The sequence below is a fragment of the Trichoderma gamsii genome (genome assembly GCF_001481775.2).
Source record: "Trichoderma gamsii strain T6085 chromosome Unknown Scaffold_41.2, whole genome shotgun sequence".
Lineage (NCBI taxonomy): Eukaryota > Fungi > Ascomycota > Sordariomycetes > Hypocreales > Hypocreaceae > Trichoderma > Trichoderma gamsii.
This window is the reverse complement of record NW_020171378.1, coordinates 167,693-191,321: the sequence shown is the minus strand read 5'-3', so window position 1 is coordinate 191,321 and position 23,629 is coordinate 167,693. Positions and strand designations below refer to the sequence as shown.

Sequence of the window (23,629 nt, the reverse complement as noted above, 5' to 3'; positions counted from 1 at the left end):
AATCTGGGGATAAGTCTGGGGGTGGAGGTTGCCGCAGTCCATGTGGCTTGGGGATTCTACTAAAATCCGGGGAACGTTAGTACCATCTCCAAGAGGCCACATAACTCACCGGGGAGTTCTGTCGCCGGCCTTGCTACCAACAGCGATCCTGCCCCCTACCATGATTCAGTGGACGCCCCACGACCTAGCGCGATACCTGCGGGTCTACTCACCGACCTTGTTGGATCCTTGCATAGTAAAACTGGGCTACAAAATGTGGCTAACAAGATTGCGGGTTATTGCACGGAATTAAATTCCGTGGAAATGCACCCCGCCCTACTTCCACCTCCGATGGAAAAACGAGGTTGCAATTCCCTGAGCAATGAGACTGGGGGTTCTATCTAACCCGTGTCTGGGACGGCGGGAGTGTTGGGAGTCCGGAGACAAATCAGTTGGTGCCATTTACGGCGCCCGTTGGCGGAGTGACTTACAACCGTATCGCATTGACTAATTCGCTCGAGGATATCTGGCGCCCCATGTCTTTGAGACCTACCTCACTTTTTTGTTTAAACTTCGAGCTGCCTGTGAGCTGGAGTACCTCATACAGCATCAACAGGCTTGCAAAATTGTTGCCCGGCTATTTCTTGGTCTTGTATTCGAGTTTCCATTGAGCCAGACTGCACATCAACATGGCTCCTCACAAGACCATCATTATTGGTGCCGGTGCCTCTGGCATTGCCATGTCACATACCTTGAAGTGCAAGCTTGGGTATACAAACTTTGAAGTAGGCAGGCTTCTAATCTCATCTCTAATGTACATTGACGAAGGGTTAACTTTTTGTGTAGATTTACGAGAAGAGAGAGGGACTTGGGGGAACTTGGCGAGCAAACACATATCCCGGATGGTAAGGCATAACTGGAGAACTAGGTCATGCCACTTGCGCTGATATGAAGGTCTGTGCAGTGGTTCCGATGTTGCCATCCATCTATACTCATTCAGTTTCAACTTGAATCCCAACTGGACAGAGGAGCTGTGCGACCAAGAAGAAATTCTGAACTGTGAGCATGCATATACTAGCAACCGTTCCTCCACCCCACATCAGCTAACAAGATTACAGACATGGAGTCAACCGTTGATAAATTTGGGCTACGACCGTATATTCAGTTCAACTGCGAATGCCTTGGTGCCACGTGGTCGAACGAGCGTCAGTTGTGGGATGTGACATTCTTGAACCTGAGAACCAAGGAAAAGTTAGTCGAGTCGGCCAATGTGCTCCTGTCGGCTGTCGGTGGGTTTTCCCAGCCTCGGATTGTCGAATTTCCAGGAATGGAAAAGTTCAAGGGCCGTGTCTTCCATACCGCCGAGTGGGATCATTCATATGACTACACTGGAAAAAAAATGGCTGTCATTGGGAATGGATGCAGCGCTGCCCAAGTCGTGCCAAATGTTGCCCCTCGGGTCGCCAAGCTGACGCAGTAAGTGGTAATCCTGAACGGTGGCCTCACGTCTTCCCGCATGGTTTATCTGACTTGTCTCTCAAAAGGTATGCCCGCAGCGCTCAATGGTACCATGCCCGACCGAACCACAAGTTCACGCGGTTCGAGAAGGCCTGTTTCAACTACGTACCTCTTCTCCAGAGATACCACCGACTCAAGCTCTTCATGAGCACAGACAATCTCGCCTCGGTATACGGATCATCTGAGAAGCAAATCAGGCAGCGCGTTGATATCGAGCGAAAGGCAATGAAATATATACGTAGCCAGTGCCCCGAGAAGTACCACAGCTTCATTGTCCCAGACTTTCCACTAGGTTGCAAACGAAGGATATTCGACCCTGGTTACCTGAAGAGCCTTCACAATGAGCACGTCGATTTGCTCCCGGAGGGGATCAAGGAGTTAACAGAGACGGGAATTGTTAGCGAAAGTGGCCTCTACGAGGACTTTGATGTCATTGTGCTTGCGACTGGCTTCCAAGTCCAAAACTTCTTGGCTCCCATGGAGATTATTGGCAAGAATGGCAAGAGCTTGCGCGAGCAATGGGCTTCAAAGGCCGGGGCACAAGCATACATGGGGACCTATGTGCACAATTTCCCCAACTTTGCAATGCTGTAAGTTATAGCCATAACCCCCCACCCCCCAAAAAAAAAAAAAAAAAACGTCCGGATCTTGCGTTGACAAGTGACTCTTCCAGGTTTGGACCAAACACATTCCCCGCTTTCAATTCCGTTATCTATGCTGTCGAGGTACAGGTAGAATACATCAGAAAGAGTCTGATGGAACCGACAGTAGATGGCTATGCAGATGTAGTCGAAGTTTGCGAAAGAGAGGAGGAGAGCTTCGTTCAAGAACTTGACAAGAGCTTGGCTGATACTGTCTTCGCCGCGGGATGTTCCAACTGGTATATCAATACCGCCGGACGAAACTCGGCAACGTGGCCCGGATTAGCCTCTTCATTCTGGGTGGCAACGTTCTTCCCGAAGTGGAAGGCGTTTTCTATGTCAGGAGGAAGCAGCCTGTGGCTCGTGAAGAAGGCCTGGAGACTAGTGAGAACCATGTCTATATGGACATATTTTAGAGTATCGCTGGCAGTAGCGACAATTGTTTGCTATAATCAAGGGCTTGATCACTGGTTAACCAAATGATAGTATTAAATAAATTAGTATAGTTAACTATAGCTGCTTTTATTTATGCCCCAGCAGAAGCCTATCCCTGTGATGTAGGTACCGCGCTCTTTAGGAGTTGTTAAAGAGGAAAGATAGTTGAGACTTCCAAGATAAATGCCGGTCCCGCCCATACCTGCGATGACTCGGCCGATAATCACGGTACTCATGTTTTGCGCAGCGCCACAGATGCACAGAGCCAACCTGGAACACTACGACAGTTGCAATAAATGTCCACTTTAGATTGAAACTGACAAAGGCAGCAGTGAGTGGAAGCACCATCGAAACTGATCCCAGTGGGAAACCAGCTCTAATCCAGGCAAGTTGGTCTATATGGCCAAACTCTTCCACAATGGAGCCTTGAACATCAGCCGCGAGCGTTGTATCGAGGCCATAGAGGAAACAGGTGACATATAGTGAGAAGCACACTACAACCCATCGAAAGCCCTTGATCGGACGAACGCCGGACTCTGTATCATCCGATTTCTCTTGTATTTTTGCGGTTTTGCTTTGGACGCGACTGAGTCGTGAAGAGATCTTATCGATTGGGATCGTTATTGCTTCGGCCGTAGGCGACTCGCTCACAGAATCCAGTGTCGACATGGTGACCACTAGGGGAAATGAGTTCGCAAACAAGCTCAATTCGAACTTAACTAGCCGTTGTTCGTGAATAGCGAAGTTTTGAAACAGTAAAGCCGTTGAATCGACGCCTCGTTATAGCATGGTGTGTGCTTAACAGCAGAGTGTTATTATTCTTATAACTCTGCTTCATGAACGGCGATAGTATTACTAATTGTAAAAGTTTTTTCTCTTGATAAAAATTGAAAATAGGAGATGCAGCTCCTTCGATATCGGAGCGTATTCCTTCGCAGTGACAGTACGTGAATGTTGGGGGTTGGAGTTACCTCGGAGCCTGCAATTAGCCTTTGCAGACCTAGATAGACAACACTTGACTGATAAATGTAGATAATGCAAGCTCAACTATCTGTGAAAACCATCAAGTTAGCAGGGCAAAGGATTCGACCAATGATCGCAACTGTAGTAATTACTTAACAGAATTATTGTCACGGAACCAACTGCGGAGCCAGCTGCTTATAAAGGATTCAACTGTTGCGGTGAACCAGGTCGTAACAAAATTTCCTGTTCAAGCGGTTTGCTCTAACGAGAGCAACATTTCGACAATATATTGAGGGGTTGGCAGCACCAAGTACTGCTAATAAGCAAGCAGTTAAAGCCTCAAATAAATGTATATGCTTAGTTGGCTGTTATCGTTTGAGTACAAGTTACTGAGCTACCCGGAGGAAATGGCGGTATCCCAACAATTAGAAGCCCATAAGATAAACCATGAGGATCATACATGGCTTTAACCGAGCAAGTATCTCTAAGGCTAGCTTTTAGTCAAGATGGCGGTTAAGCTTTCTATGTGGGCTTAGCTGCAGCATAGCTTACCAATCGAACTTACTCCCGGCACCTAGCCCGGCAGAGGATCATAATTCCGATCTACCTAAAACTTCACCAAGAACAACCATGCAATCTCTTTCAAGTTAGAATGTCTGCTGGGTCAAGGTCGTGGATATACAGAATCCAGTACCTAGGAGATAGACTTGACGTGGTAGATCTGGAGCCATCCTGATCAGAGCTGTCGAGCTCTCACTATACCGCCACAACTTCACTACCTGCGTTGCTGTCATAGTTAGCTTTATGGGAGAAGGGATGATAACGTCCTGTCTTATGGTAGAATTAAGTATGATCTAAAAAAAAATTGTATATAAAAGTACGAATAGCTGGGATATATAACAAAAAAGTTGCAACTACGGGCCTATGTGACGTTTGTCAGTGGGTAAACGAAATGGAGCAGAGCTTCCCACTGCGCGTGGTGTAAAAGGAAGACTAGTCTTGCCCACTTTTATGTGCTAACCAACTGGAGGCTAGAACGTGCTTCAAGTCCTTCAAGTACGATGGTGGTTCTATGGTTCGGAAAGTTCCGCGAGTGATTGTTAATGTCAGATGCGCAGCTCACTTTCAGGCTTTATTTTCTTCGGCCTCTTGTGTCTGGAAATGTACTGAGAGTGCCGCCTAATTAGCTGCCCCGCGCGATCTTAAAATACTTACGGTTTTGTGATTGCTAACTTACCTCATGTTACATGAGCGAAACTCTACTCAAAAGCCTTGGGATCGCTTGCGAGCATTTGGGCAAAACGAAAAAACAGCAGACACACCAATAGGGCCACTCCCATGACCATTCAAGGAGTACTTAAACAATTTGGCCGGAATAAAAGACTTCATCAGGCTGGGGGCTAGGTGTAGCACTCTGTTGATGGTTCTATGGGGTTTAAAGATGAAAGAATAGTAGGAAGACAGTTTTCGAGCCAGGCGTGTTGGACGTCTTAAGTGTGGACTACTAGTAATGTCCGTAAAATTAATCTTCATCCAGTAAGAGCAGAAATCTTCTTTTATATATCATGGAAGAGGTAATATATCGTCAGCTGAAGCACCCTTTTACGCAGACGTACCACAGACGAGAGCATAAGCCTTTACATCTATCTTTCTCAGACATCGTGTCTCTCACTATACGCCATATACATATCTTTGCGAGCTCTTGGTCATTTATTCACATTCGATGGAAACAGCGACCTTTGTATCTATTAGCTCAACCGACAACTGTCACTTTATACTTATACTATGATGGGTGAACTGGATTGTATTTCTCTACTTCTCTTCCAGCTCCCGCATGATCTCAATGAAATCTTCGTCACCAGCGGCAGCCAAAGCTTTAAAGTGTGTAATATTCTCCTGTACCCACTGGTCTTCTTCACCAGTCTATTCCACACAATGCATGGGTTAGATATTATATATAAATGGAGTTGCTGCCAACTTACCTTTGGCCGTCCGATTCCAGCTTCCAAGGCCGTTGTCAATGCGCCCATTACCCAAACCGTTCGTAGTCCCTTTTCACCTTCCTTTCCTACGATTCTCTCCCATTCGGCTGTGATTTGCGTACAATGGTCCAAGTATGTTTCATTCGTACGATTGCTCCCTGCTCGTGTTCGGATAACCACGCGATTATACTTTCGCCGGACACCTCCTCGGAATACTACTTGGTTGCTCACATCCGTATACCGGACATTGATAAAAAAACGAGGAGTGTTGAAACGCTTCGAATGTAAATCGGTAAAAGCAATAGCCAGCTGTTCTTGCTGCTCCGACGTCAGCGGAGTTACATATTCAACGTCGTAAAGAGGCATAGTTGTGGCCGAGATAAAGCGTTTAGTTGTGCGACTAGACCAAAGGTAATTCTGTTTCAAACCAGATCACAAATCCACGAAATGAAGACTATAAATATAGAAAGAATGCTATCATCATGGCCGAGGCTAGGCAATAGGTTTATTGATCTGCCTCGGCCTAAGCCAACATTGGCTTATTCAGCAGCAGCCTGCCACTGTTTTTCCACCAGTCGCACTTGTAGCATGGCGGAGTTGGTGAGGAGTAGTAGTGGGAAACACGATGGAACTGTATACTAAAACCCACTGACCGGCTAATCATTGCCGATCTAACGCCTCTCATTTGGAATCAGGGCCTGTGATGAGAGTCTTGAGATTTTACAACGAAAAGGTTATTAATAGTATAAACCAAGTACTGCTGGAAGTCAAGCATAGTACTACTGAAAATTGTCTAATACCCGAAAAGCAAACATAGTGATAAACTTTAGAGTATATTGGTAACCTGTTATTAAGTCAACATGCTTTGGTGGCTCTTTTCTCGGCAACATTATACCTACAAATTTTATACAATGTCAACTATGTTATCCGCGACAGCTTTCTTCATCGTGGTCCAGCCCCAGCCGAAAGAGCTTCTCGAGAATTATCCAGCTCTCTTGCTAGGCAGCATTCCTGTCATATCTCGTGCCTCATTCGGTGGCGGCTCGGGAAGTTGGACGTCTGAGCGGAGCTTATGCAATACAGCAGGCACATCTGTCCAGTTATATGCTGTGGCGAATCCAAACAGACAATCAGACTGAAACGATTCGTCCAAAAGTTCGAATACATGCAGACGCGCAATGTTGGATATCGAAAAACACTCTGTAGCGGCAACTCGATTAATTCTTTGCTCCCCACTCTTAAGCGTGACGTGAAAGAACTTACGAGGTGATAAAAGCTTTGTTACCGTGTAAGCATCAAGCAGGAGTTTTCTGGTAGAACCATGCATCTCTTTGATAAGAGTACGTCCCCACTACAGTATTGTCATTGTTCTCAGCAGCATTTCGTGTATCAAGATTTCAGGAGACGACCCACAAGTAAGTCCGGCGAAACAGTATCTTAAAACAAAGCCAGTCTTCGTTTGTATATGCTATTTCCGAGCGGCGCGTCCGATTTCAGCCTTGGAGGCAGCGTACACCAGGTACCGTTTGTATTCAGGTGGTGTATGATCACTCCAGGCAATCTTTATTGCATCCTCGTTACAAGTATATGTTATACATGAGTGATTTATAGAGTCAGATGAGAGCTATCTTTAAAGCCTGTTGTAATAACATTCTTCTTATTTGGCACTGGCACAATAACTACGGCTGACGAGGACGTTATAGACAAATCGAGTAACAGAGTTAGACTTTTTGGCGGCCTCCAAAGCAATGAGGGTTGTTTTTATCGTGTTCAGGTCCACTACTCCAGCCCAAGGGCTTAGAAACGCATCAGAAGACTTCCTAACGTTAGTCTGGCTGAAATTTGGAGCGTGAACAACCAGGTACCACATGTACGAATCCTGATATGCCATCCACATCGTATCGGTAAGCGCCATTGACATCAAGTGCAGGAATCACCATACGTTTGAAACGGCCATTACTATGTTTTGACCAAAGCAGTCGTTAAGTCGAGGTTTCTCTGAACGCACGACGCCGCGTATTTTGTACCCTTCCTGAGGGAGATGGTCAACAATATTGCCAACGAATTCATTTCCACCGGTAACAAGTATACGAGATCCCTCAGTTATAGCAGTGTCTTGAGCCTCGGTCATGGTCCGAATCCAGTATATAACAGCTTTATCGACTTTACATGCATGATACAACTTTGGTGCAATGTTATTTATAATAAACTTAGAGTGAGTGTCTAAGCGCGCTCCAAAACTAGGTGCTGCACCTAGGTAATAGAATCATCGCCAGCTTACATATAGATCATTTATCATTTATCTCCTTCGAGAGTGATATTACATACTAAATCTTGATATAACCGATGCTTCTTTGCTTATGAGTAACTGTTGCTTATTACCAAAATACTGTTTTAGCTACTAAGCAAGAGTTGCAGACAGATTCACTAGTATAGATCCTCCATTGACATCCTTCTTCTTCGGTACTTGGACACTGTTAAAGGCAAAAGGGGTAAACCCCCAGAAGTCTATTAAAGATACATATGTACAAGTAGGTATAGTTACAGGCTTACAGACACAAAAGTGTTAGACAGAAAGCAAGCCCCGCCCTTTTTGAATGGGGTATTGTCCCAACTAGGATCATCTGTTCCAAGTTCGTTATTACTAATGTGATGCTACTTTAGTTGAAAAGGTCCAGCCCGGCCATAAGCTACTAGATCTGCTGCCTCTTTTAGTGTTAGTATTGAAACACATATCGGTTCTCACTAACCAATATCGTAACTGATTTTGTCAACATCAACTGTTACTAATGCCGAGGTTTAATTCCGAGGCTAAAGGGAAATATCTCGTTCAAGAAGTTGTAATATAGCTAAAGTAGCAATTCAAGCACAATATTCTTGGTCCAGACTCGCGCAAAGTTATTGAATGCCGTTGATTTAAATAAACTTTTGTCCGCTATCTGCTGCATTTTTGCCTAAACTCAACTTCCATGGTCAATTGGGTGAAACTATTTCATTCAGATTCTCACATCATCCAGACTACCAATATGGCCGCCAAAATTGGAGTGTTTCCTGCTTCCGGGGCGCTTGCTTCAAGCATTGTGAATCATTCCATGAAGTTCTTCCCGGCATCACGACTGGTTCTCGTCGCTCGCAGCCCAGAGAAACTGACGGAATGGAATCAGTTGGGCGCTACAATCCGAAAGGCAGACTACGATGACCATTCTACACTCAATGGTGTTTTCGATGGAGTGGAAACTTTAATGTTGATCTCCTACGCCTCCTTTGAGATTGAGCACCGTGTAAATGTGAGATGCCCAGACGTTTGATGGCCCATTGGAAACTATATCTAACGCTGGAAACCAGGTACATCGCGCGGCTATTGACGCTGCCATCAGAAGCGGCGTGAAACACATATTCTATACTTCTCTCGGCTTCGCTGGCAATTTGACCGACGATAGTGTCACCCATGTCATGGGCGCACATCTTCAAACGGAAAGATATCTCTCACAGTTGACTGATAAAATTACATACACTTCAGTTCGCGAAGGATTGTATTCTGAGTCATTCCCCCTTTACATCGGTTGGTTTAGCCTTCAGAATCCCGCGGACGAGATCACCATTCCGCACTCTGGCACTGGACCTGGAGTCACTTGGGTAAAGCGAGATGAATTAGGCGAAGGAACTGCCAAACTTATCTATTCTTTTGTGACTAACCCGGCAAGTTTTCAATATCTGAATAAAAATGTCTTGCTGACAGGACCGAGAGAAATTTCACTTTTAGAGACTGTGAATATCTTCGGCCGCTTGATTGGAAAGAGTCTAAAAATTCGCGAGATCGCTGTCGAAGATTATCTATTACTCCCACAGGTTAGGGGTAAATACGTATATCATGGGGTCGACTTATCAAGAGAGTGGACAACTACATGGCAAGGGCTCCGGAATGGAGAATGTGCGGTAGTCTCTCCATCACTGAAGGAAATTCTCGGAAGAGAGCCGGAGGAGTTTGAAACAACAATCAAGGCTCTTCTTGGATAATTTAACTGTTTTATTTATGCGCAGACAAAATCTATAAGACAAAGTCTATAACACAACAATTGCAAACAGGTTTTAAGGTTATACAAATAAAGATTGTATTCTCAACTTAATACTGGAATACACTCCACCGTTTGGTAACTTCCAAACAATGTTAAGATTTTATGCGCGTTTGTTCAACAGTTACAGAGTATAGATGGCTACCTGAACTTATTCTTAACTATAAACAACTATTGTTCCTTTGGCACCTTTGGAGTCATATCAACGGCCTCTTGAATTACAGTTTCTGGGAAGCGTACATAACCCTTTCCTTTCACAAAGGTTGCATTCCAAGCACCCTGTATCTGGGTTTTACCTTTGATTAGCTGCAAGTAAAACTCTGCGTGGGCAGAACCGTCTATGTCACCGTATACGGGTGATCCATCTTCCTTGCGCTCATCCGCAAAATAAAATCTACACATTATTCTTTTAGAATCAAGATTCGCAAAACTATTCTCACAGGCGGGAATGACTTACTTATAATTCTGGTCTTTGTACTCTTCCGACAGGTAGTGGATCAGATGAGCTGCTCCGGCTTTGCCTACCCCTATACTGAGAAGCGGCAGGACTATCATGAACGGAAGCTTGTTGCCGGTGTATATAAATGTTTTTGACATTTCTTTCGGTAGAACTGTGAAAGAGCGTACCGCCAACTGCGCAGCAGCGTAAGCGGATACAATATTCACATTGTTATCCGCTTGAAATTGTGCAATTTGATCCGCCGGGGAGCTGGAAAAATTCATTTGCATAGAAGCAGCTGTTATAATATTAGCCAAGTTGACTTGAACATTATACAAAACAGCTTACCATTATAAACTACGACACTGGGATGACCGAGTTCTCTAATGACTTTGGCAAAGACATCTTCAAGAGAGTTAGGGTCTGCAAGATTTGCTTGAAACTGGAGATAGTTTACTGCGCTCTCTGACAGCTTTCCAGAACGTGAGACAACAGCAACTTTGAATCCATTTTCTGCAAGCGCCTTTGCAACATCTACTCCAACTCTCGGTCCGTAGCCCAAAATAATCGCAACTTTATCGCTCATACTAATGATTGATTAAGCAGAAAGCTATAACATTGCTTGAACCAAATTTAGGGGTTTTTTTTCCTTTATGTAATTATATACATAATTTGAGAGACTGGGTCTACTACCTACGCAGTATCGGCGGGAGTTGTTATTTACACATCGAGTGTGGTTCTTACGGACAATACAGTAAGCTTGGCTTAAAAGGGACTAGCAACTAGCCTGGCTATGATTAGTGTCGGTAAAACTTGCAATACATTTGGTAAACATACTAAACTACAAGGTGCTTACCCTGTTGATTACCTATTTGGGTGCCAAGCGGGGGATAGAAGAGCAAAGAATAACAAGAGGCTGTGAAACACAGTTGCTCCTGCGCTATTACACAGCATCTGGAATAAATAAGAAAGCACATATTGACTATAAACTGTTATTAACCCTTGAATCTGGTGAGATTCGTTGTACGAAACTATATTCTACCTAGATAGAGAATAAAACTAGACGCAAAATAAATCTGGAATCCGCAGTTGTATCGCGCACGTCAATCAAGCTGCCGCCGCAGAAGAAGCCTGGAATTCAGCACTGAAGTCATAGTCAATATAACCTTTAGGAGTCTTTGGAGTGTAAAACACATCGTGATCATACGGCATGAGAGGAAGATTTTCCTTAATGCGGAAAGGCAAATCTGGGTTGGAAATGTAAGGCCTCCCGAAGGCAATGAGAACATCATGATTTGAGTACTTTGAATCAACAGCCTCTGCGGCTGAAGTAGGCCCATAACCACCGGCAACAATAACGGGACTGGCATCTTGGTACGCCTCGAAGAAAAAGTCCAGCTGATTAGTCGCCTCGATGTGGGCGTCGGACTCTAAACGAGACTCAACAAGATGCACGTACGCAAGCTTGAGTAGCCTCAGCTCCTGCGCAAGACGTCCAAATTGTGGCAAGGAATGCGCCATCCGCATACCCTCTCGTGCGATCAAAGTACCAAGACGAATTGCAGTGCGGTCCGCGCCGATGGCATCCGAGACTGCTCGGGCCACGTTGATAGCGAAGCAGCCGCGGTCCTCGACGCTACCACCCCAGCTGTCCATTGGTTTCCCATCCTGGGTTGGCTCGTCTAGCATGTATCCGCTGGCCCCGTGGATTTCCACGCCATCAAAGCCCGCTGCCATGGCGTTCCGCGCTGCCTGTGCGTATTGAGCCGTGTAGGTTCCAATCTCGGACTCGGTCAATGCACGGGGTGTTGATAGTTCAGTGTTGAGCGGAGTCATACTGCTAGAAACAGCGCTCTGCTGCCTCCCTGCCGTGGAACGGGCGACTCGGCCCAGCGACCATAGTTGCATGTAGATGTATGAGCCCTTTGCATGAACAGCATCGGTAACTTCCTTCCAGGCGGAGATCTGTTCGTCGGTGTAGATTCCGGGCACATTAGGCAAACTGCCTGCGTCAGGTGAGATGAGCGTTGCCTCGCTGATCAAGAAGCTTCCCGGGGTTGAAGCGCGTTGTGCGTAATATTTCTTGACGAAAGGTAGGGGAATGTGGTCGTCATCGTTGCGGAAGCGGGTTAGTGGAGCCAAGACAATGCGATTAAAGAGTTCCATCCCGCCAACGCGAATGGGCTCGAAGAGTCTCGTCATTACGAGTCTAAAGCTTCAAGTTGTTGAGAATAAAGATACGTTCTGTATAAATAGGTAGTAGTAGATGGAAGAATTGGGTCGGTACAAGTTGGAGCAATTGCGACACTAAATACTCTTCTATAGGAAGCCATCGACCTCGAAACAAGAATAATATACCTCTTGAGATTATAAATTTTGCGATATGATTGACTCCATATGATTTCAAAGCAGAATTGTACCGAAAATAGAGGGCTGGCTATGTAGGTACATATAGAGAGATGTTCAATGAAATTACACCACTTGACGGACTCTAGGCTGCTGTAGAAGGGGAATGTGGATTGAGGTGAAATTTCTGTGCGGGCTGATGAATTGTACTGGTAATAGGTAGTTGCTAACAGCAGAATACAATGTACTGTATAATATATGTTATTAGGCTAGATTGCATAGGTAGCTGTATTATCGACGCAATCAAACCGCTTTTTGTAACTTTGGCAGCCCAGGGGACTTTACTAAAATGGTAAAAGTTTAATTTACAGGACTGTTTAATCGCATCCTCATATTATGTAGTAATATAGTGGCAGAACTCAGAGTAGCAAGGCAAATGATGTACATTGCAGTGGCGCTCTATCCCAGCAGCCGAAGCGGTCCGAAGTGCTTTCCACTGGTGGAATCACGACCTGTGTCTTTGTCATGACGTTCAGACAAATTGAGAGAAACGGGTTAGTGGCCAGCCGCTTGCGTGGGGAAGAACATCCATGGACGGCAAAACACCTCTTCATGTTGATACACGGAGTACTCATGCAGTCTTTCAGTAGCGGCTGCTGAGCGTGTATAACACAATGCTGAAGCACCACATAGGCGTGCACATTGACATTCAACAGATAGAGAGCCGCGTGCCCTGCAGACGTGCCTCGTTCCATAGAGCCTGAGTAAGTTATAAATCCTCAAGATTATCCTTCTTTCAATCTTGACATCCGAGATGGAGTGATGTGTCAAAAGGGGGTCCGATTTAACGCCAGGGCTATATACATCGCATCTCCTCTAAAATATGTATTGTGTAGCGGACGAGGTTGATACGCATATCTAGCTGAGTCAATCTAATTAACAGAACTCACCAGCCTTGGGCAAAGGTGACCAGAGTCTAAATGTGGAAGAGCTTGGTGATGGGAACTTTGCCAACTAAATCTCAGTGTACCATCGCGAGTTCGTACTTTTCTACACGCCCCTGAGTACGCTCGTCTATGGAGTTATGTTGAAAGAGTTCCTGATTGCTTCGTCAACCCATTCACTCTTTAAGCCAGGCATCAGCCCCAAACATACCGCTCGCGAAGCCAATTCGTTCATCAATTTGTCGATACTGATCTCAATCCTGGGGCCCGTAGGTTCCAAAGGTAATGATTGATCTTTTCTTGACGGCATACAGCTAGAACGGTAGTGCTGTACAAAAGGTTCTCGTACTACGGAGGGCATTCGTTGAACATCGTCCCAAGCCTGTCTGAAGACCCTGCCTCCTGTAGAGAAATTTGGACTTCTCCCTTGGTCTTTGGATACGTAAGTTTGGCCACGCATGGCGCCTTGGAAGGTATCCACGGCGCTATTCGTATATATTGCTCGATTTGCGCCATCGTGTATATTTACTGGAATGATCGGTGCAGATATGCCAACGGGATGAGCGGATGCGATTAGTTGAATCACTTTCACTGATTTATCGCTGCCGATGACGATGCCTCGTTCCTCCAGATATTCCTGTACATCAGCAGCTTCCAGCCATTCTCCCATAAGCTGTGGAATTGTTGTATCTAAAATGGTTCTTGTTGCGCCCGAGCGCAGTTGTTGCAGATACGGCGGTGGCATACGCGGAACGGGGTTCGTAGTTTGTCCCTCGACCACACGGAACATCTTGGGCAAAGCTTCTGCGACGGGGTCCGGGAATCTTATATCTCGTAGAAATGATATACGGCGGCCAGCAAAAGGGTTCATGGTAAGAGCCATCAAGGTGTCGAATGGCAGAACCTTGGTGAGCGTCATCAATTCCGAAACGAGACAGCTAGAACCGGGTATCTCTTGTGCCAGTGTGGCAGCTGCACGCTCCATGCACGTCTTTCGAAAGCGCTCTGCCGCAATCTGCTGCTTCTCCCGTCGCAAAGCCTCTAAGGACTCGTCCCATACCAGGCGTGATGAGACGGCAGTTTCGGTGGCTGCGGTCCTGTTGACGTTCCACGGATCAACCGATAGCATCTCCTGGAAACGAGGGCTTTTGTCTCGGGATGGGAGCTCGACACTGGGCTGACAGCAGTTGCTAGTCCTGTTCATCTCGTCGGCCTGAACATCCTTGGTTATTGATGCAATGTCCATTGCTGCTTTGCTGAGCTTGATTATGATGCCCGAGGAGACACCCTGTGGAGAGTTTTCCGCAACATATTTGTGAAAAGCTACGAATTGGTCGACGGCACTGCTGAGTGCGGACTCGAGCAACGCGGAGCGCTCTTTTGCGGAATTCAGCGTCGATTCTCTCCGCGAACGATATGCTCTCTGTGCCAAGCGCATGCGCATCTTACGGCGCTTCTAAATGGAATTCACAGTAAGTTCCTCTATCCATGGCATTGTGGATCGGCACACCTACGGAAGCGTCATCAGCAGGAACAGGCGTAGACAGAGCCAATCGAGGCCGACCCCGTCGGGGAGGCGGCACATAACCAGCGTATGGCTGCCCAGCCTCTTGGATATTTTGATTGGTTTGGTCAAATTCCATAGTTTCACCGAGGTATTCAGCCCAGCATTGACAACAAAACCCAAACGAAGGCTGTAATAGAAGTTTGTCTGGGGTGCGTCTGAAGTGGTAAGCGTCTTCTTCTATTTGTCTTGCGTGGGGAGCAGAGCTATAACACAAAAAGTGCTGACATACCAACCACAAGACAAATTGATGTTCAAGTAAGCGTGGCGCCAGCGCGGAGTTCTTTCCAGCGCCTTACTGTATACAAGTGCTGCGGCTGTTCACGCACTCCGCCTGTCTCGGAATTAAAATGTTTTCAGCACTCGAACGCTTAGCAATCTCTTACGTACTGTATTGCGATATCTCGTTTGAGGAAACCTCTGTTCGCTGATTGGCTTTTGGACAAAGTACATTGAATCCACTACCATCTCATCCTAAGGCCCGCAGTCATATACAACCCGCAAGCATCAATTGTAGGTATTGGTTTTGCAGTTCACTGGGTATAAGCAATGTAACTGGCAACAATTGAAGAAAGTAACTACCTTTCCTTAGTAAATGATGGAAAAATAGTACTTGAGAAAAAGAGAAAAACAAAGACTTTTGCGTAAGCGTGAATAAGAAATATGAAGTTGTACGACTTTGTTGCAGCGACAACTAAGTTCTCCTCGTAATGAAGCATTACAAGATATATCTGTTGCGTTTGTAAAATACAAAGAGATGCCTATGTAGCTCTGTAGCTACGTCTCTTAACTGATTACAACTACTAAATAATGTGCTGGTCTATGCACTGTACTTGTGTAAAAAATTATAAAATAATAATATAGATGTTTGCGGGTTGTACTATTTGCAATAGCATAGCATACCCTGGGGTTAGCGAAAAAGCAGGGACCGCAAAATGGAATTACACAAACGTTGAAACAACGCGAGCAATTCTAGAACATTCATCATTACTTCATGTGTGTTCCAATCTATCTACAATTCCGCTATTTTCTTCTTTGCAGGCCATTTAACACAAAGCCTGAAAATGGTTCTTCTTATCACTGGCTAATGCCGTGGGTGCAGCATCTTGCGAAGTGGATAGTCTACTGTTTACATATTGGTTTGGTGTTATACGTAGTAATGCGTCTGCTATATGTAAGTGTTTTAAGCGCTACAATAGTTTATTGACTAAATCTGGAGATAAAGCGTAAACATTGTAGCCGCCCAATCAGTATTGTACAATAATAGCAGAACTCGACGGGATATGAACACTTTCCGCCTCTTACTGTAAGCCCGCCGAAATAATAGCACTGTACTACGGAGCTACAGCCCTTGCAATTCAGAGGTTCTACCGGCAGACTGAAATTGATCTTCATCCTTATTTACCTCGCCGACACCACTGACCTCGGCTCCGTGAACGCCGCTTTTCCTAAGGCTAACAATGCAACTGAGTTCATCGACATCATGGGGCACACCAGGGCAGTCATTTCTGACTTGAGCACTCTGACGACACTCAACCCGGGCGGTGTGATGCGCACGTTGGAGGATGAGCCCTTTTTACTACTGTAGGTACCCCATCTCTCTTTCAAGTTTCCCCTATTCGCTGGCATAATTACTGCCGCTATGTCTTGGCTATTCCTAGGATGCTATGTAGGTACTCATTCAGCTGCCAAGACCAAAGTTGTTTGAGGTAGGTACATGCGAGATGTGTCGGCAAATCTGTACCTGCGCGCCATGAATGTGCTCTGTAATATCATTGTCGAGGAAAGCATTGCCACCCTATAGCATTTGACAGCATTTCGCACCGACAAATCTCATGGCTTGGCTTGCCACTAATGCAGCCGCGCTCGTGCACAAAGGGTATTGTCTTTTCTTGTTGGTCCTCGATGATGACGACGGGTTCGTTGAAACTAGAGGCCTGACAGTAGTTTGTGGTGAGCTGTGTGGTACATGCCACGTTTGTGCTATGGGTGGTAATGCGAGTATAGCGGGCAATCCCGATTTATCTCGAAAAGATTACATTGCCGACAAAGCATCGGATCAACACTAGCGTTCCGTACCTGACAAGGTACTGTACCACGTATATTAGAAGAAAATAACCGCTAGTGTGTGAAGCTGCTTCGGTAGGCTTTCAAATAGCCAGGGTCCATGTGGTCTACTTCAATCTTCACAACCAAAAACGCGTTTCGGCTCTCAAGTTGATCTGCACCTATGCATAACGTTTCGAAGTAAATAAAAGCTTTAGCGAACCACGCATCAACAACTCGGTTTACTGCTTCAATCTATCAAAACCGGCGTAACCACAACCACCATGGTTGCCAGGTTTCTCTTTTCGCAAGCACTACTATACCTCCTATTTCTTTGGTTTGACTACTATAGTGGGGAGACATTAATTCTGACGAGCTTCTGGTTAAACCGCTTAAGCCTGCAATTTTCAACTTATAATACCATAAGGCTGAAATGTGTAATATAAATGCTGTTACTCTCATCTAAACCAAAATTAACTGAAGTAAAAAATGTATTACTTTACCTTTTTTTTATCTATTAGGTTGGCTGCACAGTAACCCAGTTTGTCAAGTACTAATATGTATGTTTACACTAAGTGCGTCGGAATTAACTTTGAGGCACTGCAGGTACTAAAGACACTATTCTAGTAGTCTATAGAGCACTTCTTTATATCTGGCTTATCGGCTGTCTTCTTTGAAACAATGACATATGTATCTAGAGTATTACCGGTTTAGGTATTTGTAACTTCACGCTTGGTGGGGCGACTGGAAAAACCGTGGTGATTGGTAATTGCAGATTATCAATTCTGGGAGCTGAACATCAATTTGATGAGTGCTTGACCTCTGCCTTTGCGAGGCTTGAGTAGGCATATATAGCTTCAAGTGGGCGGTGTTAACGTCCAGCTCTGTGCAACTTATAATTGTGGAATATCGCAAGCACAACATGCGCGTATCGTTGGCTAAATTGTTCGCCCTAGGCGTCCTCGCTGGGTCTAGTCAGGCGAGTCCTGTGCAACCACAGCATACACCTCAAGTGCATCCCTTTACCGTTAATCTCTCTTCGAGGGTACCTCGGATGCTGGAGCAGATTCGTAGTACTCAGTTACTCTCACAGCCGGTCTACATTGACACAGGGAATGCCAACGGAATCACTTTACATGATTTAAAATCATTTCAGAAGCAATGGCTGACAGCGTTTAACTGGGAAAGCGAGCAAAAGGAGATCAACAAGTATTGTTTCTTATCCGAGTGTAAAAAGGCAGCACCGCTGACACTTTGTAGATTCAAGCACTACACAACCCTCATCGAAGGCTTGACCATCCACTTCGTCCACGAAAAGTCCAACGCCACGGATGCAATACCACTAGTTCTTCTCCATGGCTGGCCTGGTTCTTTCCTCGAGTTCATTCCCATCATCGAAGAACTGACCAAGCAAGCGACAACGGCCAGCGGCAAAAAAGTGTCATTCGACGTAATTGTGCCCTCTTTGCCAGGATTTGCCTTTTCGTCCGCTCCTCCTGTCAATTGGACGTTTCCTGACTCTGCGCGTCTAATTAACACACTGGTAACGCAGGTCCTGCATTACGATACCTACGCTCTATTTGGAACTGACATTGGTGGTGGTATCGGTTGGGAACTCTACGATCAGTACAATACAACCGTTCGCGCGGCCCATCTGGCGTTTCTGCCGTTTCTGCCTCTTAACTCTGCACAACTTGATGCTCAAAATATCACCCTTAACTCACTGGAAGCATTTGAGGAGTCTGTAACAACGGAATGGAGCACCACCGGAGAAGGCTACTTTCTTGAGCACACAACAAAAGTATGTCACCCTTCCAGTTAAGAGTAATCTATTAGAATTACAAACAAGTCTAACACAACAAAGCCCAACACAATTGGATTAGCCCTTCAGGATAACGCAGTTGGTCAACTTGCTTGGATCGGTGAGAAATTTCTCAACTGTAAGTCTTCAGCCACTACCCTCAATGGCTCCATGGCCAGAAGGCCAACCCTCAATTTCGTTTTCACAAACTAATCGTGCATGAGCAGGGTCTGACCCCTCTGCCGGGAGTGCACCCTCTATCCTTACACACCATGAGATCCTTCGCCATGTCTCTCTCTACTACCTGACGGAGAGCTTCGCCTCGTCGGTGGTCATCTACGCACAAAATCCACAAGGCTTTAGTTCGGCGTACAGAAAGGCTCGTACCGATGCACCACTTTTGTTCAGTGCGTTCAAATACAATGTGGGCTTCTGGCCACCAGCGTTGGTGGCGCAGACAGGGAATTTAGTGCTGTATAATAGTGAGTTTTCCATTTCCCCTCCATTGGCCCCTCTTGGTAAATCGCTGAGAAAGTTGGATTACTGACATGAGTTGTACGAATAGATCACAATTTTGGGGGTCATTTCCCAGGTTTAGATAATCCACCAGCATTATTAGGAGATTTGAGAGAGATTGGAAATTATTGGAAGTGAGTATATGAACATTTGGGAGAGACTAAGAAATCATATCCCGCGGATACTGGAAACCAATGTGTGCGAACAATTGCTTGCTAAGTTGATCCATCAACTTGGCTATTTACATTTCGTAGGCTCATTATAGAATACCTATTACATTTTATCATCACACTTATTAGTGAGCAATTTAACTACACTTTCAACTATAATGTTCAATTTTAAGCAACCACAATACCTTTTGTAAAGGGTGTATTCACTTTGGCTGCATCTTGCCGATGCATATCTTGCCTACAATGTCCCAGGTCTTGTAGCATGAGGCCCCAGTGCCACGCCTGAGGAAGGAACCACATCGAATGGGACAAAGAGCCAGTAACGCATCACGCGATGTCAATGTATTAAATAGTCTGATATATCTTTTGCTACAACGTAGATAACTCTAATAAAAACCACAACGCCGAGCAGCGGCTTCTTCTTCTCCCGGTTATATAGCTATAGCTTTCAAAACTCGGCCCATATGAATCCCACTCCATAACATGCCAATCTTCTTTCTTAATATACTATCTTCTGTTATTGTAAACAAATTCTAAGCCTAAGTAGAAATATTTTCAAAACTTTCCGCATAAGATCATGGGCGATGGACGGGGATTTCGGCAGAGATTGGGCAAAGATTGGCAACAGAGCGAAAGAGCTCATCGAGAAGCGCAAATGGCGATTCTAGTGTTCAAGAACTCCTGCGGCAACATTGTAGCTCTGTGGAAACGTGTTCGAATGGGTTTGAGTCCTCATACTTATTTCGTAGCCTCAATTCGTCGTGATCTGGCTGCTGAGCTTGCAGAATGGGTAGTAAGAGACCTATTAGTCAATTGGATTGGTTCAGGTGACTCAACAATTGCTTGTCCCCGCCGCCTAAGCCAACTTGTGAAGTCCGAAATTACTGTCGGGCGATGAAAAGCCTCTTGAATATTCTCGAGGGATCGACCGCGCGTCTCGGGCATGTAAAGAGCCAGGACTGCGACTGTGACTAGAGCAAGGCCGCCAAAGAGGAAATACGCGCTGTAAGCAGATCGTTTTAATAGAATCGGTGTCAAAATTGCGACAAGCCAGTTAGTAAACTAAATAGTAAGTAAAGGATCCTTCAGCGGGGAGAATATGATTCTTACAAAACTTAGTGCTTGCGCCACAGAATTGGCTGCAGCTCTTGTGTGTCCTGGCTGTATCTCGCTGGCATATATCTTGCCTACAATGCCCCAAGTCGCGCAGTATGTAAGACTGAAGATGTAAACGCTAACAATAACGACCCAGCGCGCCACGCCCGAAGGATGAACGGCATTGGCTGCATACAAGCTGCCTATTAGAAACATGCATGCTGATAAGGTGATGCCACCACTAATGGCGGATATCCGGCGTCCCCATTTGTCGGCGAAGAGAAAGGCGGGAATGGAGATTACGAGCATCAGAATGGCAGATACGCCAGATGCTAGGAACGACGCCGTGGAGCTCGTGAGGCCGGCTTGGCTGAACAAAATAGGGGCATACTATAAAGGCGTGTTAATGAAGAACCGCATGTTCGTAGGACGTCACGTACGTAAATTACGCCATCAATGCCGGATAGCTGCACCATGCCAAGGATGAACAACGCAAGCATAGTCCTTGCACGGTAACCTCGTTTGAAGAGAATAGCAAGGCTCTGCCAAAGCGAGAGACTGACTTGTTCCTGTGTGGATGTCAAAAAGTCACGCTCTGCCTCGGCCATATCAAACTCCAGCTTTTGCAATGAGCGGCGAGCTTGTTGCGTCTTTCCATGTTGTATCAGCCACCGTGGACTTTCAGGTAAGACCAGGCAGCTCAAGGTCAAGGCGGCGCCGATGACAGACTGCAAAACAAGAGGCAAACGCCACGCAATACTGCCAGAAAGCTTGACACTCCCATAGCATGTGAAGTAGCCCAGACAAACGCCGGTAGCTGCCTGAAACTGCGGCAAACCGACGAGCATTCCGCGGTGCTTTGCCGGAGCGACTTCACAAATATACACGCTGACATTGCTCAGAAAAACGCCCTGTCCGCACCCACTGAATGCTCGTCCAACGAGAAACTGCGGCAGGCTGTTGGCGCTGCCCTGCAACACAGCACCGAGAATGACGAGCACAGAACCGCACAGGATTGTTCGTAAACGACCGAAGCGCTCGGCAACATATCCAGCAAAGAAAGACGGCACCACTCCCGCAAGCATAACAAGGGACACAGTGAAGCCAAGCAGCGTAGGAGATAGCTGACCCATGACGGCCTCGAATTGTGCCATGGTCGTCATTGCGCCGATAGAGCCCGTATCGTAGCCATTGAAAAGACCAGCAAGAGATATAGCCACGGAGGCCAGCATATATTTGGGCGGTCGGAGATGCCTGGAACCCGACATGGTGAGAATCTGACGAGAATCTGACGAGAATCTGGCGAGAATCTTGCGTGGGTGAAGAGTTACACGCCACTCTAGCAAACGTTCGTAACCTAGATGAAGCCGGGCAATGGCGTCTGTCGAAGGCCTGGGATCGGACTTATGGGGTTGAATCCTTAAGGTAAGAGATGTGTGTACCTGTGCCTATGTTTACATGTACTACGTCACAGTGGAGTTGCGGGGGAGTTACCTACTGTAAGTCGGACGTTAAGTCGAAGTCTCAATGCTAAGCAACCAAATTACATTAGTAATACGGGGAATACGGGGTGTAGGTGACACAGAAGGCAGCGGGGAAAAGTACGCTTATCGTCAAGGTTCTGAAGATCACAAGATAAGATATGAGAATCAATTAAACGCTTCTCTTGGCCGATTGGAATAGGCGCCACTCTAAGATTGGTTCCGATAGCTAGGATGAGTCCATATATTGTGTTTTATAAACAATTGGCTATATCACCAAGACCCAGATGTCTCAGGTCCTCAACTTGAAAAGCTCCTCCGCGTTTGTCTGGAGTATTTTTCTCATGTCTGAAGGGGCGAATAGATCGTTCATTGCCTTCAGGAACGAAGGAACCCGCTGGCAATCCACATACGGATAGTCCAGAGCAAACAGGATGTGGTCTGATCCCCAGGTCTGCAGAGTCAACTGGGTGACTGGCAGCGTGAAGAATCCTGAGAGGGCTACCCAGACTTGTGTTCTTAGAATCTCCCCCACACTCCGCTTCAAGCCCAGTGCCTTATGCTCGAGGGCCCCATCAAATCTCTGTAGCATAAATGGTAGCATCTCTCCTTGATGACCAATGACTAGCTTTAGCCGAGGATGGGCATCGAGGGTACCGGATATGGCCAAGCGAAGCACGTGGATTCCCACTTCGCTGTGCCAGCCCCAGCCGCCGCTCGCCATCATAGCGGTTGCGAGATTGTTTCCAGGTATCTCGTAATATGTTCGTACAACGGGCTCAGGTGGGATTCCAGGATGCAAATAAAGTGGCATATCCAGTATCTCAAACTCGTGCAAAAGCTTGCAGAATGCAGGGTCATCAAGAAACTTGCCGGTACCGCCTACCGAACCGGAAAGCATTACGCCAACAAACCCCATCGCCGCAACTCTCCGCAATTCCTCTATTGCTAGCTCTGGAGCGTGAAATGGCAGCTCAGCAAAAGCTCTGAAACGCGTCGGGTCTTTGTCAACAGCCTTTTTGAGCTCATCGTTGATAGATTGAGCAAGTCTCAGACCCTCTTCAGCGGTAGCAAATGTCGTATTAAGTGGACTTCCAAAACTGAGAATTTGCATTGTGATTCCCCCTTCATCCATATCTCGGAGTCTTTGGGCACCAACTTCGAGACCTCGACCTCGTGCGTAAGCCAGAGGAGGGTACTGTAAGATTCCCTCAAGTTTCCTCTTGACGTGGGCAACCTCTTTTGACTCGGGGAGACTCTCAAAAATTTGAGGGAACTGTACGTGCTCTTCAACAGCAATGGGTTTAATGTCATGTAGCTCAGGCCGCATATAAGTGACTCCGGGTCCAATAGAGGTAACGTTCGTAGACATTATGTTTGAGAATTGGATGGTGCTTGTAGGATGCGGTAGAGCGTTTCAATAACTGTCTGCCTTCTCGTGGCACGTAGGTATGAAGCGTCGCCTGATTTATACCTTTTGCTGCCCATGTCTTCCCTGTCATGTGTCTACCCAATTGCAACCGTCCCCGATTCTCAATCGCGGGAGATGAGTTGCTTTGCAGCCAGACTCATGTTAGCGCTATCCATATGTTGCCGCCCGCTCGTGCAGTTCTTTTAGACAAGCTAATGGAACTGA

General features: G+C 46.1%; 9 protein-coding genes across 9 annotated transcripts; 3 read left to right on the top strand and 6 right to left on the bottom strand.

Annotated features, from left to right (window-relative positions):
* Positions 1-668: 668 nt before the first annotated feature.
* TGAM01_v209016 (hypothetical protein) lies at positions 669-2,554 on the top strand (the record flags this gene model as incomplete). The annotated part of the gene is made up of 7 exons (XM_018807382.1): positions 669-764; positions 826-884; positions 944-1,038; positions 1,098-1,455; positions 1,524-2,087; positions 2,171-2,377; positions 2,425-2,554. The coding sequence occupies 7 exons, from the start codon at positions 669-671 to the stop codon at positions 2,552-2,554; spliced, it is 1,509 nt and encodes a 502-aa protein (XP_018659369.1).
* Positions 2,555-5,348: 2,794 nt separating this feature from the next.
* TGAM01_v209015 (hypothetical protein) lies at positions 5,349-5,884 on the bottom strand (the record flags this gene model as incomplete). The annotated part of the gene is made up of 2 exons (XM_018807383.1): positions 5,349-5,459; positions 5,519-5,884. 2 exons carry the CDS (start codon positions 5,882-5,884, stop codon positions 5,349-5,351), a joined length of 477 nt encoding a protein of 158 aa, XP_018659370.1.
* Positions 5,885-8,544: 2,660 nt separating this feature from the next.
* Positions 8,545-9,535, top strand: TGAM01_v209014 (NmrA family protein; the record flags this gene model as incomplete). The annotated part of the gene is made up of 2 exons (XM_024550466.1): positions 8,545-8,805; positions 8,864-9,535. The coding sequence occupies 2 exons, from the start codon at positions 8,545-8,547 to the stop codon at positions 9,533-9,535; spliced, it is 933 nt and encodes a 310-aa protein (XP_024404800.1).
* Positions 9,536-9,762: 227 nt separating this feature from the next.
* TGAM01_v209013 (hypothetical protein) lies at positions 9,763-10,616 on the bottom strand (the record flags this gene model as incomplete). The annotated part of the gene is made up of 3 exons (XM_024550465.1): positions 9,763-9,985; positions 10,049-10,328; positions 10,379-10,616. 3 exons carry the CDS (start codon positions 10,614-10,616, stop codon positions 9,763-9,765), a joined length of 741 nt encoding a protein of 246 aa, XP_024404799.1.
* A 521-nt stretch (positions 10,617-11,137) lies between these two features.
* TGAM01_v209012 (NADH:flavin oxidoreductase/NADH oxidase) lies at positions 11,138-12,232 on the bottom strand (the record flags this gene model as incomplete). Its single annotated transcript, XM_018807386.1, has 1 exon — positions 11,138-12,232. One exon carries the CDS (start codon positions 12,230-12,232, stop codon positions 11,138-11,140), a length of 1,095 nt encoding a protein of 364 aa, XP_018659373.1.
* A 1,080-nt stretch (positions 12,233-13,312) lies between these two features.
* Positions 13,313-14,963, bottom strand: TGAM01_v209011 (hypothetical protein; the record flags this gene model as incomplete). The annotated part of the gene is made up of 3 exons (XM_024550464.1): positions 13,313-13,390; positions 13,532-14,776; positions 14,835-14,963. 3 exons carry the CDS (start codon positions 14,961-14,963, stop codon positions 13,313-13,315), a joined length of 1,452 nt encoding a protein of 483 aa, XP_024404798.1.
* A 2,889-nt stretch (positions 14,964-17,852) lies between these two features.
* Positions 17,853-19,385, top strand: TGAM01_v209010 (hypothetical protein; the record flags this gene model as incomplete). The annotated part of the gene is made up of 5 exons (XM_024550463.1): positions 17,853-18,139; positions 18,191-18,731; positions 18,780-18,870; positions 18,959-19,213; positions 19,297-19,385. 5 exons carry the CDS (start codon positions 17,853-17,855, stop codon positions 19,383-19,385), a joined length of 1,263 nt encoding a protein of 420 aa, XP_024404797.1.
* A 770-nt stretch (positions 19,386-20,155) lies between these two features.
* TGAM01_v209009 (hypothetical protein) lies at positions 20,156-21,780 on the bottom strand (the record flags this gene model as incomplete). Its single annotated transcript, XM_024550462.1, has 3 exons — positions 20,156-20,479; positions 20,528-20,902; positions 20,953-21,780. 3 exons carry the CDS (start codon positions 21,778-21,780, stop codon positions 20,156-20,158), a joined length of 1,527 nt encoding a protein of 508 aa, XP_024404796.1.
* A 505-nt stretch (positions 21,781-22,285) lies between these two features.
* On the bottom strand, positions 22,286-23,365 carry TGAM01_v209008 (amidohydrolase 2; the record flags this gene model as incomplete). Its single annotated transcript, XM_018807390.1, has 1 exon — positions 22,286-23,365. The coding sequence occupies one exon, from the start codon at positions 23,363-23,365 to the stop codon at positions 22,286-22,288; it is 1,080 nt and encodes a 359-aa protein (XP_018659377.1).
* Between the last annotated feature and the right edge of the window lie 264 nt (positions 23,366-23,629).